The following is a 17718-nucleotide window of genomic DNA, read 5'->3' as shown; positions in this document are numbered from 1 at the left end:
GCGTCTCGTTATAGCGCCGCTCCGGCGAACGCCGCGAGTTCTTCAGTCGTTTCGTTTAGTCGTGCCCCGCGCGTCCAGTGAGTCGCACGCGAGGATTATGTGCTCGCTTCAAGTCCACGGCTAAACAGTCAACGAAGCATAGCGCGTGTGCCACCAAAACAGTGACCCCCCCCGATATTCGATACGCCAAACCGCGCAACATCACTTGTCGGTGAGATATCGATTTTGCCCAGAAACCATACTGAATCGAACACAAAAAGGAGACGACAAGTAAGCTCCATTGTTTCAATTGCTGTTGCTTGTTTTTTTCTCTAATTGAAATTTCTTACCCACAAATACTAATAAAATACTAATTGACAATAACATAATATCAATGTTATAATTTCACTCTCAACAATGTAACTGTATGCTGAGAAAAATGTCCAGAGAATAATGATTTCGATAAAAAGTAACAAACTAATATTTCTAATCAATTAGATGGGATAAAAATCTGACCACAATTCATTAAGAATAAAATCGCCAGAATGTCCAAAAATGAACGAATCATCCGTCGAAAAAACGATAATAAACAAATATCTCTTATCCGTTCATTTCTGCACATTACGATGATTTCATTCCCAATAAGCAGTGATTTTTCTCCAATCTAAATAATTGTAAATATCCGTTATTACTTTTTGGCAGGATAATCCGATCGGACAGTTTTTGCACAACATGTCACATTTATATTGTTGAATGTAAAATTGTAACGTGAATGTCACATTAATATTTAACTTGGATTAACTGAATAAGAAGTATTATAATTTCTAATTTTTAAGCGGCCTTGTTCTCCGCGAAATTCCCGACGTGAGAATTTCGACGAAGGTAATAATTGTTTCGCACGAAGTCCTCGAGTTGCTCGGTGAGATCGGAACGAAACAAAAATTTACGGCTGCGTCAATTCGTTGTGAAAGGGATTAAGAGATTACAATTACGAAAAGTAAGGATTCTCGTCGTGCAAAATCATCGCTCGTTCGCTCGCTCGCTCGCATTCTACAAGTCCCTCGTCGATTGCATCGATTTACGAATGTTTACATCACGGTGTCAGAGCGCGCCGGTAATCATCCGGTATTATGAATTATGCATCCCGGGTTGGTTTTGAATTTCCTTCCAGTTCGCTTCGTCTTTCTGTGCACGGCAACGCTACTTGCTGCTCGTATGCGATCGTTAATTACTATTAATTTCGGGCAGCGCTAAATTGGTACAATTGCGGCGTGTTCGTCAATTAATCCGTCTAGTCGTGGGGAGTCACGTATGAACCAACCAAGTTTTCTCCAGTTTCCATTATTCTCTGAGACACACGCTTGCTTAAGTATATTTACGCTTATTTTAAAATAGAAATTCTACTAATCTGTAAAAAAATAAAATATGAATGAAATTTAATTCGTGATTTGGGGGGGGGGGATCACGATGTTTAATTTTCCTTGTTGTTAATATGAGCAAAGATATTTGATTGCATTCGGTTTACGTTAGGAATCTCTCAGGTTGGTTTTGTACAGCTGATAGAAAAACATGCACAATCATTCGAGATAATCATGACTTCAGAATTATCATAATAGAATTATAATGAATATAATGAAATAATATACACATAATTATAATGAATAAATATAATTATAGTGAAATATTTGTTTTCTTATTTAAGATAACACAAGACAGAGGCAGAGAAATAGATAGATATAATAGATCCCGCTGTTTATTAAACACTTTATTTTGATAATTACGGAGTATTTTTACGTATTTTTACAGTTATTATTGTTATAAATTGTTAGTAATAATGACCTTACACGTATATATCCAGAAAATATATCCAAGTCTTGTGAATATTTTGCTAAAGAATATCTTATTAAATCAATATATTTTTAAAAGATGTTTTTTTAGATTTCTAAAAGATGTCTTCAGGATAGAATAGCAGTAGAATTATAATCAACTCATCGAGTAATTATTTCAATATTAACTTCAAAAAGAGGCCGTTTGTTTAACCTGTTGAGACATTAACACGATTAAGCGATTACACTAATGAAATTCCATTCTATTATTTAATTTTGTATAACTCGAAATAATTAAATAAATAATGTACATGTATTATATTTGTGTGATAATATGCCTAAGTTTAAGAAGAATGAGAAAATACGATTCAACGGTAAAATATATATTGAAAAAGTTTCAAAATGTTTAAAAATATCTTACATCACACGCAAATATCGATTGTATTGCATGTTATTATATTAGCGCTATTGCATAACTGCGGGCTAATAAACAATTGATTCATAAGAAATCATAGGTAATCACTAGAATTCTTCAGTTTAAAGAAATATATCACTCGTAGCTATAATATAATATACAATGGCCATAATATTACCTTCTTCTCTATTAAATTGTTTATAAAATAATAAGAGTAAAAGTTTTACTATTATTTTAAATTATTATTTTTGTTGCTCCTGCGAACATTATTTCTGGAAATCACCTACAAATGAACCTAAACATACAAAAATGAAAAACTTTATAATCTATTGTATTTTTTAAATAAAAGGCGAATGTTTAAACATTTACGTTTGCAATTGTAAACTGTTCGTTTCTTTTTCGCATCAAACATCAACATTTGCTCAGATTGAGTGGCAACTATTTTAATTAATTGTTTTCCAGGAATTTTTTGTTTTTCAATTATTGTGTTTTTATATTACAAGATTTTTATAGTGCTTAATGGTATTGTCTCTTTTGTCTCATCGGGGAATGGAAATCAAATCAACAAAACTGAATTGAATCAGATTTGGTATTTGCTATCCATCAAATTATAGCATCAAAATTTTTTAGAATTATCAGAAATATTGTAGATATATTTCGTAACTTTTATAAAATATTTCACTTTTTAATTGAAATATTGCTAAAAAAACTATAAAAAATTAAATTACATGAATTCTTATTAAATTATGATAATTTTGGAACTATTTTTTCTCTTTGGGTGTAAATTTATAGTATAAAATATTACACTATAAAATTATTAAAATAATATTAATATTATTTTAATAATTATAAAATAATTATAAAATAAAATTAATATAAATATTAAAATAATAAAACATTTTTTTAAATAAGAATTACAATAAAATAAGAAAACAGAAAAACAAAACAAAAATTAAAAAGATTACAGATAATAAAATGTACAACAAATATAAGTTTTATGCATGAGAGAGAGAGAGAGAGAGGGGGGGGGGGGGGGGGGAGAGAGAGAGAAATTAATGTATCTTGAGTTTTTTTTAGCTTAGAAATTTTGCGGATCAAGCTACCCAATAGTTTTTGCACCGCGGGTGCGGTAAAGTACAAAAACGGAGATCTTCAAGATCAAATCGTATTTCCAGATGTTGCCGATGCAACTCGGTGCAGCCGGTCGATCGCTTGTTACCAGCCGCTTGTAAATACATCTTATTCCTTTTTTTCAACGCGGAAGGGGGCTGCTTGCTCTTCTTTTTCTTTTGTGAAAGGAATGCGGACAACTCGCGTCTGGAGAGCGACTCGTTGAACAAAAGGGTGTTTCCCGCTTACTATGGGGGGCCCGGGTCCTTTTTTCGGTTCTCAAATATGTCAGAGCACTGCAGACTGGCACGAGATACGGAATAGCGAACGAATCGAGCCATTTGAGCAAGTTAACCTGAAAGATACAGTAGAATACTTGGTAGAATAGAGGGAAAAAGAAGTGTAAGAGAAACCCTATAATACAACACAGAAAAAGAAGATAAAGTTATGGCTTGCTATACGAATTTAATATTATACTATTACATTTATAACTAAGCAAATTCAATGATATAAAGAAATTATATTTGAACAATTATAATTTCTTAAACAACTTTGTTGTTGTACCATTTGCTTATAAATCTTAAATTTACATAGCAAACCATAGTTTTACTGTTCTTTTCCCATAAATAAGAATCTTCAAAGAATTGCATTCTGCTCAATCTGTCATTGAAAAATACAACGATCGACTATTGAGTGCACTGACTGATTTAGTTTCTACAACATACGAAATCTTTCATATGACGTGCCAAATTTCGTGACTAATGTACCTTTATCTTCTTTACATTGTGAATTGAAATCACGAAGTGGATTCTCACGGATGTCACGCCTGTTTTATCGGGAAATCCGCTTTTTCCTTTCGAGAACCCTTCCTCAAGGAACATCATGCATGGGCGTGCATTATTAAAGTCGTCCGTGGACGATAATTAAAATGCGCCGCGTGTTTCATTTCACGCAAATGCGCAAGCTGACCGAACACGTGGCAGCCTGCGAGCGGGCAGAAGAATGAGCTGTAGGGAAGAGTAATGACCGCGGCAATCGAATCGGCCACTTTTACGAGCGTGGATAAGTTAATATGACGTTCCGATAGGAAAAAGGGAGAAGAAAAAGTCAAGTTTTTCAAGAATCGTCTCGTTCGAGAAGAAGACAGGAAAGCCGAGGGAAGTACGAGGAGGATTAACTTCAAGAATACGATTAGCGCTTTTTATTCCCGCTGGAGTTTCTCGTGTCTGAACTTCCGAGAATTCTAATTTACAAACAGCGTTTTAATTTCTGGGACATATAACTTCGTGCGATCGTACCCTTTTTTGCATATTGAGCGTATCCATAAACTTTTCGCTCTTTCGCAATCAAGAACGGAAATAGTCGTAATTTACAGTGGGACAAACGATCGGAATTTCACATTCCGTGGGTGTTTTTTCTCGTCCCTCTTACAGCCTCACCTTCACCTTCTCTCTCTCTCTCTCGTTTTCTGTCTCTCTTTCTTCTTCTTCTACTCTTGATCGCTCGTCTGTCTATTGCTCCTATTTTGTCCTTTCTTCCTAGCCTCCTCTCCGTGCTGCTTCGAGACCAGCATAGCCAGTCGCTGTGTCATCGAGGTCCGATACATCATAAATATAAATTGGTCGAGCGTTTGTGCGTGTGCACGCATAAATGAAGCCGCCTGCGTACATGCGTGCGTGCTCCCGGCAACGTTAAAGAATGTTAATATTAACCAGCAGCGATACTCGTCAAAAATAATAAACAATTTATCTTTTTATAATTAAAATTGAGGAGTTTCGTATTAGCTTTTGACTCTTGTGAATTCAATAATTTAACAGAAAGGATAGTTAAGAAATAATTTTGAGGAACCAAACCTTCCTCTTTTTTTTTCACAATTTATAAAGATAAAGCTAATAATCTTTTAATAAGAGATAAATTTGAACAATTCGTAATTTTTCACGTGAACCAAATATAACCATTTCATATAACTTTTGTACTATTTTGTAGGATTGTATTAAAATCAATGTTAAATTCATTCCGTAATTTGAACGATCATCGTAAACTGGTATCTGATAAAACATAATCTGTCCGTCACTCTTTTGCTGGATCTTCTATAGATCTATCTTGCTTAGAGGATCGGCGGCATCATGATTCTAAGTGCGTCGCGAAACAACGAGATCGCGTGAGCCTCGTAAGAGCGCGGAAATAATTTCGATTTCGAGCAACCGCGGTGATTAACGGCGTTCGTGGAATCGCCCGTGGGTCCGTCTGTTTCAGCCGCAACGCGCTTCTTGCGCTCGAGAGATCCCTCATCTCTCGTCTCTTTTCTCTCTCTTTCTCTCTCTCTCTCTCGCTTTCTCTCTCTTTCTTACCGGAGGGCCCCCGAATCCCCGCGAACCCGTCTCTTCCATATCGCTTTAAACGCGATGAACACGGAGGAAAGCGCGGCTAAAACGGGCAGACCTAATCGTGCTGGCTTTGCGATCGCTTGCCTTCGGCGATTAATGCCGCGCGCGCAGAAATATGCTCGCATAGCGCGGTCAGCGAGTGTGTGCAACTTCCTGAAGCACGAGATAAGCTCATTTATGGCGCCTGTATGCGTGCACACCCGAGAGATGCGGCAAGTGCTGCCGATAAACTTGACGGATCATTTTCAGCGCGTGTTCAATCTAAACACTGCATACACGGTCTACGTACATGATTGTGAATTTTGATTAACGTTAGTGTACACAGATTTCAGATCTATCGAGAAATATTCTATTCGATATTTTTCGAAGATGCCATATGTTTACTCTAATGATATTTTGAATCTCAATAACGGCGCGTGATTTTTAAGTAATAATAATATTCTAAAAGTAATAATGTTGATTGTATTATCGCATATCCGCAAGAAAGGTGACAAAAGTCAAAGTTTTCGAATTTTGTTTTATATTGTATCTAAGGTCTAGTTTTTTTACAGCTGAACTAACGTACTCTACTTAAAGTGAAATAGATATACGATTGAAATTTGACAAAAACGAGAAAAGAAAATTTTAGTACAATCCAATGTAAACTAGTGCAGCAATAAAAATATACTTTAAATACATTAATCAAACAAATACTTTAACCAGAAAAAGTTATGCAAATTGAATTCAATTTAAAAAGCAGAGAAAATAAAAAAGTTAGAAAAACAATTTTTCGGAGTTTAACATAACAGTATAATAAAATTAATACATTACTTATAAATAACTTGAAACGTAAACTTGAATCTGAAAAGTTACTTAATTTATGTTTATTTCTGCCTTAAAATAATTAATTTTATAAAACATAATTTTCTTTTCTCTTTTCTGAACATTTCATATTTTTGACTTGTCATCTTTCTTAAAGGTATGCGGTAAGTTCTATATATTATTGTAAATATTTATAATAATTATATTCATGATTATTACTATCACAGGATAGTGTCGAATATAATAATTCGATATATAAAACATGTATATAATAATATCAATCTGTTATTGTAAGTGGTATCATATTAAGTAAAACAAGTTACTTCATATGAAAATAAATTGTGATTGATTGAAAAGTTACTTTTAACAATCATTTTGGAATCATTTTGATGTCATTTTGTTGTTATGATGACTTTTTGTTCCGTTTCTGATTATATTTTCAAGTTAGATTTTAGAAACATTTTTTGCAATGTAAACATTTTGTATAGAATGCTTCTAAAATTGTTACATATAAAATATGAAAGGTTGGACCTTTCTAGAAACTACCCACGATAGACGGTGCTGTATGGGTTCCTTTGAGTGTTCGGCAATAATCAATTAGTATGTTTGAGTTCCACTTGTCCTGGTTAAACGACCCATATCGAATGACTCATAGCGCGACCAGGAGGCTAATTATGTTTCACGTAGATTTCTTTGACGGAGGGAGATCGGTTGCTCGACACGAGTCGATCTAAAACCCGGTTAAAAATTTGGAAAACGATTACTTTTAGAATCGCGATGAATCCCTACGGGTGTGAATCCCTCACGAAAAATAGGAAAAGGTGAATCTTCTCCTTCCTTCTCTCTCTCTCTTTCTCTCTCTCTCTCTCTCTCTCTCTCTTCCTGCAGACTGAATCTGGAGGAAATCGAAAGGGGAGGACGAAGAGATGCGAGATGTGCAAAGGAACACCTGTCCAACAGCTGCCTCGCATATGGCGCACTCGCGAGATTATGTAAGGAGAGTAGACATCTCGTTTTCAGACGTCGCGGGCAGAGACTCTGTCGAAACAATTAAGTTGACCCGCATTGCATTAATCCTGTCATCGACAGGTCCTTCAAGAGATCTTCCTCCTTTAAACTCGATCACTTTCACTCTACAAGAGTTTGTAGGCGCGTTGTCTCCGTTATTTCTTAAATATACAATCTAGCAATAAATTCTGTCCTGGATTCCTTTATCCTTTCGCAAAGGATTATACAATCTGTTTCGGATTCTATTATAGAACTGCCTGTGGGTGGCATCTGAATCTCTCATTCGGCTCACGCATTTTCGCGGAATGCAATATCCTCCCTCCTCTTTTCCAGTCGTTGCACAGACGCTCCGACCATTAGTCATCCGCCAATGGGTCCTCTGTCCGGTAACTCACGGCTGAAAAGCCGTAAGTCAACGGAGAATGCTAATAATCTGTAAGTCCAGTGTCTACGCGGTCGATCTCGTCATGTTGATTAACCCTTTCTCATGAAAATGCATTCCACAGATTACGCGAAAGCCATTTTAAATTTGCACAGTAACTGCACTCAAAGGTTCGCATGGATAAAAACAATTGTTAATTAAAGTGACATCGAGCTGAAAAGAGATTCGTGTGAATTCCGTGTCGCAGGCATCGGCAACTCCGTACTGAGTTTGAGGATTAATTCGACGGCTCGCGCGCATGGTCTCGGCGAAAGGGGGTTTGTATCGTATTATGAGAAGGCGTGGCAACGCTACACGTAACAATGAAGCCGGCAAATTAAAATAAAAGAGAAAAGGAAAAACGCGCAGCTGCCTGTAAGGCAGACTCGCGCAGACAGCAGTCGGCCCACGCGTCCAACGCTACGCTTATCTCTCCCCATTCGTTTCGAATTTTATAAGCCATAGATTGTCAATTAAAGCGTTGCTCATTAATTCTCAGTCACGTACGAAGGCGAATCACCGTGGGAATAAAGAGTTAAACACGACGGAAAATAGCTTAAGTGGAAGAGATAACCCGCTTGGCAGCCGCGACGCTGACACTTGATTAATTTTATCGCTAATTGATGAATAATATCGGGCGATGGTTGTATGAGACGTTGTAGGAGAGTATTTTTCTCATTTCTAGAAACAATTTGCTTAAAAAAATTAAGATTCGTGATTATATGCAAAAGAATGTGAGTAATCTGATTTTAAAAAACGAGAGAGAGAGAGAGAGAATTCATTTATGTTCCGGAAATCAAGACAGCACAAGTATAAACAATGATTAGGGGATGATCCTAAGTAAACACACTTCGTGAAGTGGTTGTGAGTCGCAGACCGAGGGCGACAGAAATAAAACCGACAATAGTGCTATTATAAGTACTGACGAATTCTTCGGTTTTATCCACGGTTGCCAGATTTTGATGGCTCACAATGTTTCGCCAAATCGATGTCGTTCTATAAAAAATTGCTGAAGATCGCCAGAGATTAATTATTACTACATCCAAATTGTTAACTTTCTAAAAAAAGGTTTTAGATTGATTCTAAATTGTCAATTTTCTTATAATGTTCTTATTTTTTTCTTATAATGTTCTTATTTCTTATAATGTCCTAAAAAGGAGTCAGATTTGGCCCTTCCGTTGAAGAAAATTACTGTTCTCTAGAGATCGATTTTTATTATTCAAAATGTTTATTCTTTTTGTCTAACATGTGTTCTCTCTAAAAAAAGTCAAAGTTTTTAGCAAAGTTGAAGAATTATTCAAAAAGATCAGAGATTCCTAGCTAGAGACCGAAGATCTGGCCGTAGTTATATCTATGATATTGTCATGTATTTCTTTTCTATAATTGATTTGTACTTAATATTGCCTATAAAATTGCAAAAATTTAAGTTTTAAAAATACTTTTTTTTTGCATTTGGTATAGTGGTTGCGTTTTGGTGACTCGTTAAAAATCATGTTTACAATTTTTTTTTAGGCACATGTTAATGTGTTACACCTTTCCAATTAATTAATATTTCTTAATTATTTTAATTTTTATTTTACATATTATAAAATAAAAGATACGTAGAATTAACATATAAAACTTGAAATCGATTCGTTGCGTAATTTTTTAAATATAAAAAAATAGCCTTATTTCAAATTAGAAAGATCAAACCGGATGTCTCGATTAGTGATGAGAAGACGAAGGCAATTAAAGTTTGCAAATTTGAAGAATATAAAAGAATCTTGAGGGACGAAAGAATAATTTCGAATGGGATGTGTGACGTAAAAGGTGAAAAGACACCGCCCACAAACATGAGAAGAGAGGCCGAAGCTATTCTAACTGAGAGCTAAGATGGACGATGATTGCTTCGAATTAATTTTTTTCGCAGATCATTTTTTAGAAAGAAAGAAAATTATCATATGCGCACGTGCATATAAATCTTAACATTTGTAATTTCAAAACTACGATAAAAATAGTCAAAAATGTTTTTGACTAAATATCCGTCAATCAAACTATCTACTATATTACAAATTGGAAAATGACTAATGTTGAAGTTTTGCATTTTTCTTTTTGACGCGTAAAAAAAGGCTGTTTTTATGTTTTTTTTTTTCAACTGCTCAACCGATTGATTTCAAGTTCTATATGTTTATTCTGTATCTTTTATCATGTGTAAAATAAAATTAAAAATGATTTTAAACTGCGTTTGTAGCGCAATGAGTTGTGCGTCTGCTTTCTGTGTCGGAGGCCCAGGTTTAAACCTCGATCAGAATCATCTGATTTTTATTCATTCTTGAAAGATAATAGTAAACCACCGAGAGTATCTTGCCCAGGAATATCCCTTTAATTAGGTCATTTGGGATCGGACTTAAACTGTAGGTCCCGTATATCTACGTAAATTGTAGAAAGCGCACATCACAGAAATACGCTGAAGAATCACCTACGACCGCCAAAAACAGTTATGGCATTATAAGAAAAGAGGAAAAACTATTAACTTGTTTAAAAGATGTAAAATGATAACTAAGATGTGTCTGAAAAGAAATTAAACACGATTTTTCAAGAACTATTGGACCAATTGACAACTTTAATTAACATATATCTTTAGCATGTGTCTACACTTAAGGTATAAACCTTTAAAATTCCGGAAATTTTTAAACCGAGTATTTTTTGTGATAAAAAACTAATTTTTTAATAAAAATACATAATAAGTATGTCTATCATCATTGCTCATTAAAAGCAGAACAAGGATAAACTGATGCTGATATCGCTAATAATGTCTCTCCGAACATATTCAATATCAACTTTGAACCGACACTATTTTGTTAATTTTTATTTTTCCTTAAATTTTCCTTCAGGTTTTTTAGTCCTAGATAGGACGTATACTAAAAATATATACCAAAGAAGTCAATCGTTGCAATAGTTTTTAAATTAATATGTTCACAGTTTTTTTGGAAGCATATTCATCATTATTTTATAAACAACTCACCACAAATCTTATGTCACATAACGTGTTTTATACATCTATGTATATAACGTTACACCTATATTCTACTTGGTGTACTCTAAGAAATTAATATTTTTTAATTATTTTTAATTTGCACATTATTAAAGATACAAAGAATAAACGTAAACTCGACACATATAAAATTTGAAATTAGTTTTAAAAAGACGTAAAAAAAGTATTTTTACGCGTCAAAAAGAAAAAGGTTCCGTAATTCTTCATAAAATCTTAAATAATTTTGAATAATATATGTAATTCTAAAAAATTATTAACAGTGTTTTCAAGAGACGACAAAAGTTTGGTCCTGGAGTCAATCACGAACAAAACATTTTACGACACCCGTTTGTCGATAATTTTATGGTGTCGTGAGCTAGATCCGAGGATCGAGTGATTTCTGTGCTCGGCGAGGAGCCCCCGTACCCTTTCACGATTTCCGTGAAATCAGAATAAAAAGTCGGAACTGTTAGTCGCTGCGCCCGAGAGTAACCCGAGATCTGTGTAACCTACGTGTTTCGGTCCGTATCACAGCTTTTAATGCCTCACGCTCTCGACGAACCTCGAATAACAACGGCGCGTTTTCCTCGAAATACTAATGTAAGCATTTATTTTGGCATTTATTCAATTGTGGTCGCTCATTAAAAATCGTCGAATCTCGGTAGAGGCAAGAAGAACGTAATCGCGTTAATTGCCAACATCCTACTTATGCTAGAATTTGAAGAATTTTTGCTCTCTAAAATACAGTCGATGAAACATCAGTGAGCTCAATAAAAATACACTGATTTTCAGTGATAGACTTATAATTTATTAATCAGTAAAATAAATACTCCGATCTTTCAGTAATATTAAAGTTGAAGTTACTAAAAGATAGTGAATACTCACTAATTAATTATCAGTTATGAGCACTGTAAATCAGTAAGAATCCACCAATTGTCATTTTTACAAATTCTCTTAGTTATGCTAAAAATCGCAATACTTAACGTATGTAGATGTGGAATATAGACAGATTGGCACATTATTTTTCAGACACAATCAAAGCGATCTAAGAATGGCATAGGGAATCAATCAATCGGCAGCATGTGCTATGTGATAGTCACCGGACGTAGCCTGCTATGGACGCTCTTGTCCCTGGCAGCATTGATGGCAGTTTTATCAGGCCTCATCACTCCCAGGTGGCTTGTAGGACCACCGACGATTAAGGACACAAGTAAGTAGCTCCTTTTCAATTCGAATTGAGATATATATCGAAAAAGCTACGTTGCATATTTACTGATCAATTAGTTGTCAACAGATGAAATATATATATTTTTCTAGTCTATGCAACTGTTGGACAAAATTTAATCAATTTATCAGTAAATTCAGGATCTATGCAGTTTAATTATATCCAAATAGCACATGAACGTTCGAGTTTTGACTCAGGATGATTGGGACGTTCGTTAAGTAACAATCGAATTAAAGTCTGACGGACGTTTTCAATGTACCTTTTATATATGTTCGTTTTTTACAACTTTTTTAATATCCATTGAATATCCAAAAAAAAAGATTGAAAATAAACCTAAAAAAGATCTAAACATAATTTCATAGACATAAATTTCAATGCCTACTAATTCATAATTATTGTTGAACCATGTATTAAAAAATATATTATTCATTGATTTGTTCTAAATCTTTAGGGAATGGCACAGAATTATACACGCCGACTGTCGGAATCTTCAATCGTTGCACGAGATTATTCGGCAAGACGCACTGCGCGAATTTCAATGTTGACGGTTTCGCGACGGATTCCAACGTCTTCCCGGGATGCTGGAAGGCGTCCCTGTTCTTCCTGTCCGCGGGTCTGGCGGTGATGTCGGTGACCGTGATCGCCGCTCTACTCGGATGTTGCGTGCAGAGCATCGGCCGCAAAAGCATCTTCAATCTGGCGGGAGTGGCGCAAGCCGTTGCCGGTAATGTTGCTCTTCGACGGAGGCGAGGATTGAAATGATGAAACGATGAAATTTTTACTAAGCTTCTTAACTCGCGAATGAAATGATTCTTAGAATGATGGCCGATTTTTATACGTTTCAAAGAAGGATTTGTATATTTTTTTCTCTTACATACATATATACAGAGATAATTTTCTCTTAAAACTTACCTTAAAACTCAAGATAATTATAGGACAATATGGATAATGAAGAATTTTACTACAATTTCAGTCAAATTTATATATTTTTTTTAACTAAATTTTTAACTAAATCAAAATTATAGTAAAATCTTCGATATCCACATTTTAAGTTCTAAAAGTAAAATTATGTCTGTACAGAAAAAAATTTTAATCTTACATTTCTTTCTTAAAAACTGCCGTTTGCTCCGTCACACAAAGCTCGCCAGTCTTTCCTGAATGATATTAGTAAGAATAGTACAGATCTTAGAAAGCAACGATTTCGTTGCAGCTGAGTATTCCGCGTACGTAATGTGTTTTCGTAGCCTAACAATGGTATCCGAGAGTGTGAATGACGCAATCTCTATTGCAGAGAAAGGTTGTGCTCAGAATTATCGACGAGCATGCCTTTAAAAAGCGATTCTATTGTCACGGTTTTAATAAATCAAGTAATCGGAAAACGCATCTGTACAAGGCGCGCTTTGTATGCTGTTCTAGTTTCGCATATTTATTTTCACAGGAATACTATATCTTTTCGGGATGATTCTGTACCCCGCTGGCTGGGGTGCTGAGAGAGTGCAGAGAATCTGCGGACCTGAAGCTGATGCTTTCTATCTCGCTAATTGCAGTCTTGGTAAATTAAATATTTAACATCCAAAAAGTTATCAGAAAGATCCGTTTTTTTTTTTAATCGAGCTTTAAATTTTTTTCTAAAAGAATTTTATCCTTAATTCAGACAGCATAAGATATTCTATGGACATCTGTTTAGTATCCATTTCTTGTCGGAATGTCTACGGTCTTTATCAGATATTCATAGGACACGCACGCACACACACACATTTGTCATTCTTGGATATCCTGAAATAAAAAAAAATGGATATTTATAAGGTGCTCCTATTTAGACTTGTTTTTATAAAATTTGAGTAAACAACCTGTTGTGTAGTTTATTACAAATTATTTTTTATAACGATTTCATATTCTTTTTATTTTATTTTATAACGAAACATATTCTTGTAAATTTTATAATTTATATGTGTGTGTGTGTGTGTATAATATATTTTTTTTCTGTTTTCATATCCTTTTAATATTAACTAACGAAAACAATTATTACCAGCAAATAAATAGTACCAATGGATTTATTTGTTCTGGCCAATCTGACATTTTATTTTATTGAATGTAATAATTCACAACGTTTTGATCGAACACTTTCCGTCTTTTAATATTAATTATAATTCCGGATATTTTTTTTCTTTCTCACATTCATATGACATTTCATCAAATATTCTCTGTGGATACGTCAGGAATTAAAGCACGAATTTTATAAACAGGTATAACCGTTCGACTTTTGAATTTTCGAAAGACATAAAACGGATGATTTATAGATATTCTCAATATTCTTTGAAAGGATATTTTACGGATATTCCTCAGATATCCGTATATTATCTGGATACGTAACAAGAATTTCAATTTCAAGAAATCAATTAATAACTCTTCCTTTTCTCCAAGAAATAAGAAAAACAAATTAAATTATACTAAATTAAAAATAAATTATTAGCACCGAAAAAGATTAATATCAAATCAACAATCATTATTTTATATATAAGCAAAAACATAAAATATATATATAAACATAAAGATATCTTACCATATCTTGAGACACTTTTGCATTTTTTTTTTAAATTTTGAACAGATATTTTTTAGCAAACTAAAAGATATCTCATGCAACATTTTTAAATATTTATTTCAGATATTTGTTAGGCTGTCTTGAAGATATCTTTTAAAAATGTTTCAAAAATATACGTTACGTGACATATCTTAAAAATATATTTTAAGATACCTTTTTTAGACATGTCTTGAGATATCTTTTAAAAATATCTTGAATATATCTTTTAGATATCCGAAACCGTGATATTTTTTAGGATTGTTTTAAAAGGTTTTATTACCTAATTTTACATTTCAGCAAAATATTATATTTTTGTTTCAATAGTCTTCCAAAGAGCACAATATTGTTTTAATAATAATAATGATGAAAATGTCTAATTGTTAATTTAAAAATAGTTTTTTCCTCTCGTCATGTGAAAATTATTATTATTGAATAAGGATAAATATACTTTTTTTAAATAAAACTGTAAAAAATTTTTCACGTGAACAAATTTTGTTTGTTGAAAATATCAAATTCTTTGAAGAAAATTTTATATTCCTGCTTATATATGAGATAATTATTGTTTCTTTATTTTGAATTCTTTTTCTATGAAGATTGCAGAATGTAAAAAAGATCATTTCTTCCAGGATGGGCGTTTTATAGCGCGGCAATCGGCGTCGCTCTTACCTTCGTCTGCGCCGCATTTAGCGGACAAGCGGAGAAGTCGACGGCCAGCGACAAGGTCCAGGACAAAATGAACGAAGGAAAGACCCTAATATGCTTAGCTTGAGCATGCAAATAAAATCAGCGAAGGGTCCATAACGGATACCACACTGCGGAGCATCGAAATGGGATATTTGAAGTGCAACCAGAAATATTCGCCTTGTTGTGTTTATCGTGCACCAAACGGAGATAAAAATTTTATCATGGAAACGCGATTGTTGCACAAATCAAATAATTAATTAAGCAGAGAATGAACATTCTGGCTAAATGTCATACGTGGTGTATTGTACGCACAAAGAAAGTCGAATGTACTTTACTGTCTTCCCACACTTGCTACCGTAATTTATGCTGAACACCTACGGTGCTGAAAATTCCTATTTTATATCTTACATATGTGTTTTTATATGTTAAAAAGAAATATAAAGTAAAATGTGGATGTTTCTTTTTTGTTCAATGTAAATAAGTGAGTAGTATAGCACACAACAAAATAGAATATATGTCCAATGATTTCTCTTCAACATTCGTTTCTAACCCATAGAGATGTGTAAATTAAAGTTTTCTAATGCTGAATCGAAACAAATCAAATCAACAAAGTTTTACTTGATGCCGAATTGAATTAAATTATTGAAACATAACTTTTAATTAACAACATAATTATTATACATATATATATATATATTTTAAATATATTTAAATTTTCATATATAAACAATAAAAATATATTGATTACATGTTGTAAAGTTAGTATTTAAGTATGATTTTATAAGATTGTTAATTTATGTTATTCGTATTCAAAAGTTTTAGATTCAAATATTTCGAATAATTCGGATTCATGTCCGGATTGATGTCGGATTCATAGATTTATGTCCAAATATAGACTAAATCTTCCATTCAATTCGTATTCAAATAATTCGCGCATCTCTGATAGGCGGATTAATTCTTCACACTTTTTTAAGCATGTTCAATTGATAAATAATGAAATTTATTCGTTTTATTCTCATTTATCAACAGATTTCGTGAAATTCGGTTGAATGTATAACTTAAATAGATACATGTACATAAAAGTATCGGCCGTCAGTCGATTGTATGTACATACACACATATAAATAATGAAGGCACTAAGGGAATCAACGATCAATAAATTATCCGGATAGATTTGTATGAAAATTTCGAGCGAGATAAATGTAATTGGCAATTATAGTAAAAAATATAATATTATACGGAATCGCGATTACAGTTCGTGTGTGACGACGCGCGTGTGATTATTTACTTAGAGTACGAGTGTTATTTGGTTGAGGACTTGTCGTTAGAACCGCTGACCACTGAATCGGACGCCGAGAAAAAATGCTATCGTACAGCTACACAAAGAAAAAAAAAGAGTGTAACGTGTCGTGACGAGAGATACTCTTGTCGCAGGAATGTCAAATATTTGGCGGATGTGACACGTACGTCGATCACAGTCAGATTCTCGTTTTGGAGATCCGTCGCGATAATGAAGATATTATCAACGCATCTCGAATCACACGTTCGCATTCGATATACTTCTTTCTTTTTCTCGACAAATGTTTCGAATTATATACTGAAAAAAGAATGTTTAATTTTAATCCTGATAATGCAATGTGAAAAACGTCTTATCTTTACATACCTGGATACTTCGCATTTGACCATTTATATATATTTAAAAAGGTCTAATAATTTTTATAAATATATGAACATTTATTTTCAAGTTTCTAAAAATGTACTTGATTGAAAGAAATAATAAAATATAATATAGTTTAATTACCAAAGATTTATACAGAAATTGTAGTAAACGAGTTTAACTTAAAAATTATAATTTTTTATAATAAATACAAATAAACAATGATTAGGTTTTTCTAATTAGATTTGTTTGTCAAATCTATTTTTTTGGTTATTTAAATGATTTTCTATCAAAAAACCTTTTTTTATTAAAAACAGATATTCAGATTTAGAGCATTAATTTAGAGTAAAAATGAAATACTTACAATTTCTACAAAATTTATATTTTTTGCAAAAATATTGCCTAAAATCTTGAATCACGAGTTTTTGATATAGTCAATTCAATGTTTTTCACAGAGAAATTGATCGCATCACAGCACAAAAATCCCTTTTATTAGACTTTTTTTTATTAGGAAATAAGAAGAGATTTTGTGATTTCGAAAAACTTTCATAGAAATCAATCAAATACGAATTACCCAGATTTGTAAGAAAAAGATTAAGATATTAAAATAC

General features: G+C 33.3%; 1 protein-coding gene across 1 annotated transcript; it reads left to right on the top strand.

The window, feature by feature from the left end:
* The first annotated feature begins 64 nt into the window (after positions 1 to 64).
* On the top strand, positions 65 to 16847 carry LOC105836082 (LHFPL tetraspan subfamily member 2a protein). The gene is made up of 5 exons (XM_012679863.3): positions 65 to 270; positions 11990 to 12170; positions 12637 to 12909; positions 13624 to 13737; positions 15393 to 16847. The coding sequence occupies exons 2-5, from the start codon at positions 12041 to 12043 to the stop codon at positions 15533 to 15535; spliced, it is 660 nt and encodes a 219-aa protein (XP_012535317.1). The 5' UTR covers positions 65 to 270; positions 11990 to 12040; the 3' UTR covers positions 15536 to 16847.
* Positions 16848 to 17718: the final 871 nt, after the last annotated feature.

This window comes from Monomorium pharaonis, chromosome 2, assembly GCF_013373865.1.
Source record: "Monomorium pharaonis isolate MP-MQ-018 chromosome 2, ASM1337386v2, whole genome shotgun sequence".
NCBI lineage: Eukaryota > Metazoa > Arthropoda > Insecta > Hymenoptera > Formicidae > Monomorium > Monomorium pharaonis.
This window is presented reverse-complemented; position numbering and strand designations above follow the sequence as displayed.

Bases quoted from the DNA above. Each gene is read 5' to 3' on its own strand.
- LOC105836082 (XM_012679863.3), top strand. From the start codon at position 12,041: ATGTGCTATGTGATAGTCACCGGACGTAGCCTGCTATGGACGCTCTTG. The intron at 12,171-12,636 runs GTAAGTAGCTCC...CTAAATCTTTAG, and splicing joins ACCGACGATTAAGGACACAA to GGAATGGCACAGAATTATAC. The intron at 13,738-15,392 runs GTAAATTAAATA...CATTTCTTCCAG, and splicing joins TCTCGCTAATTGCAGTCTTG to GATGGGCGTTTTATAGCGCG.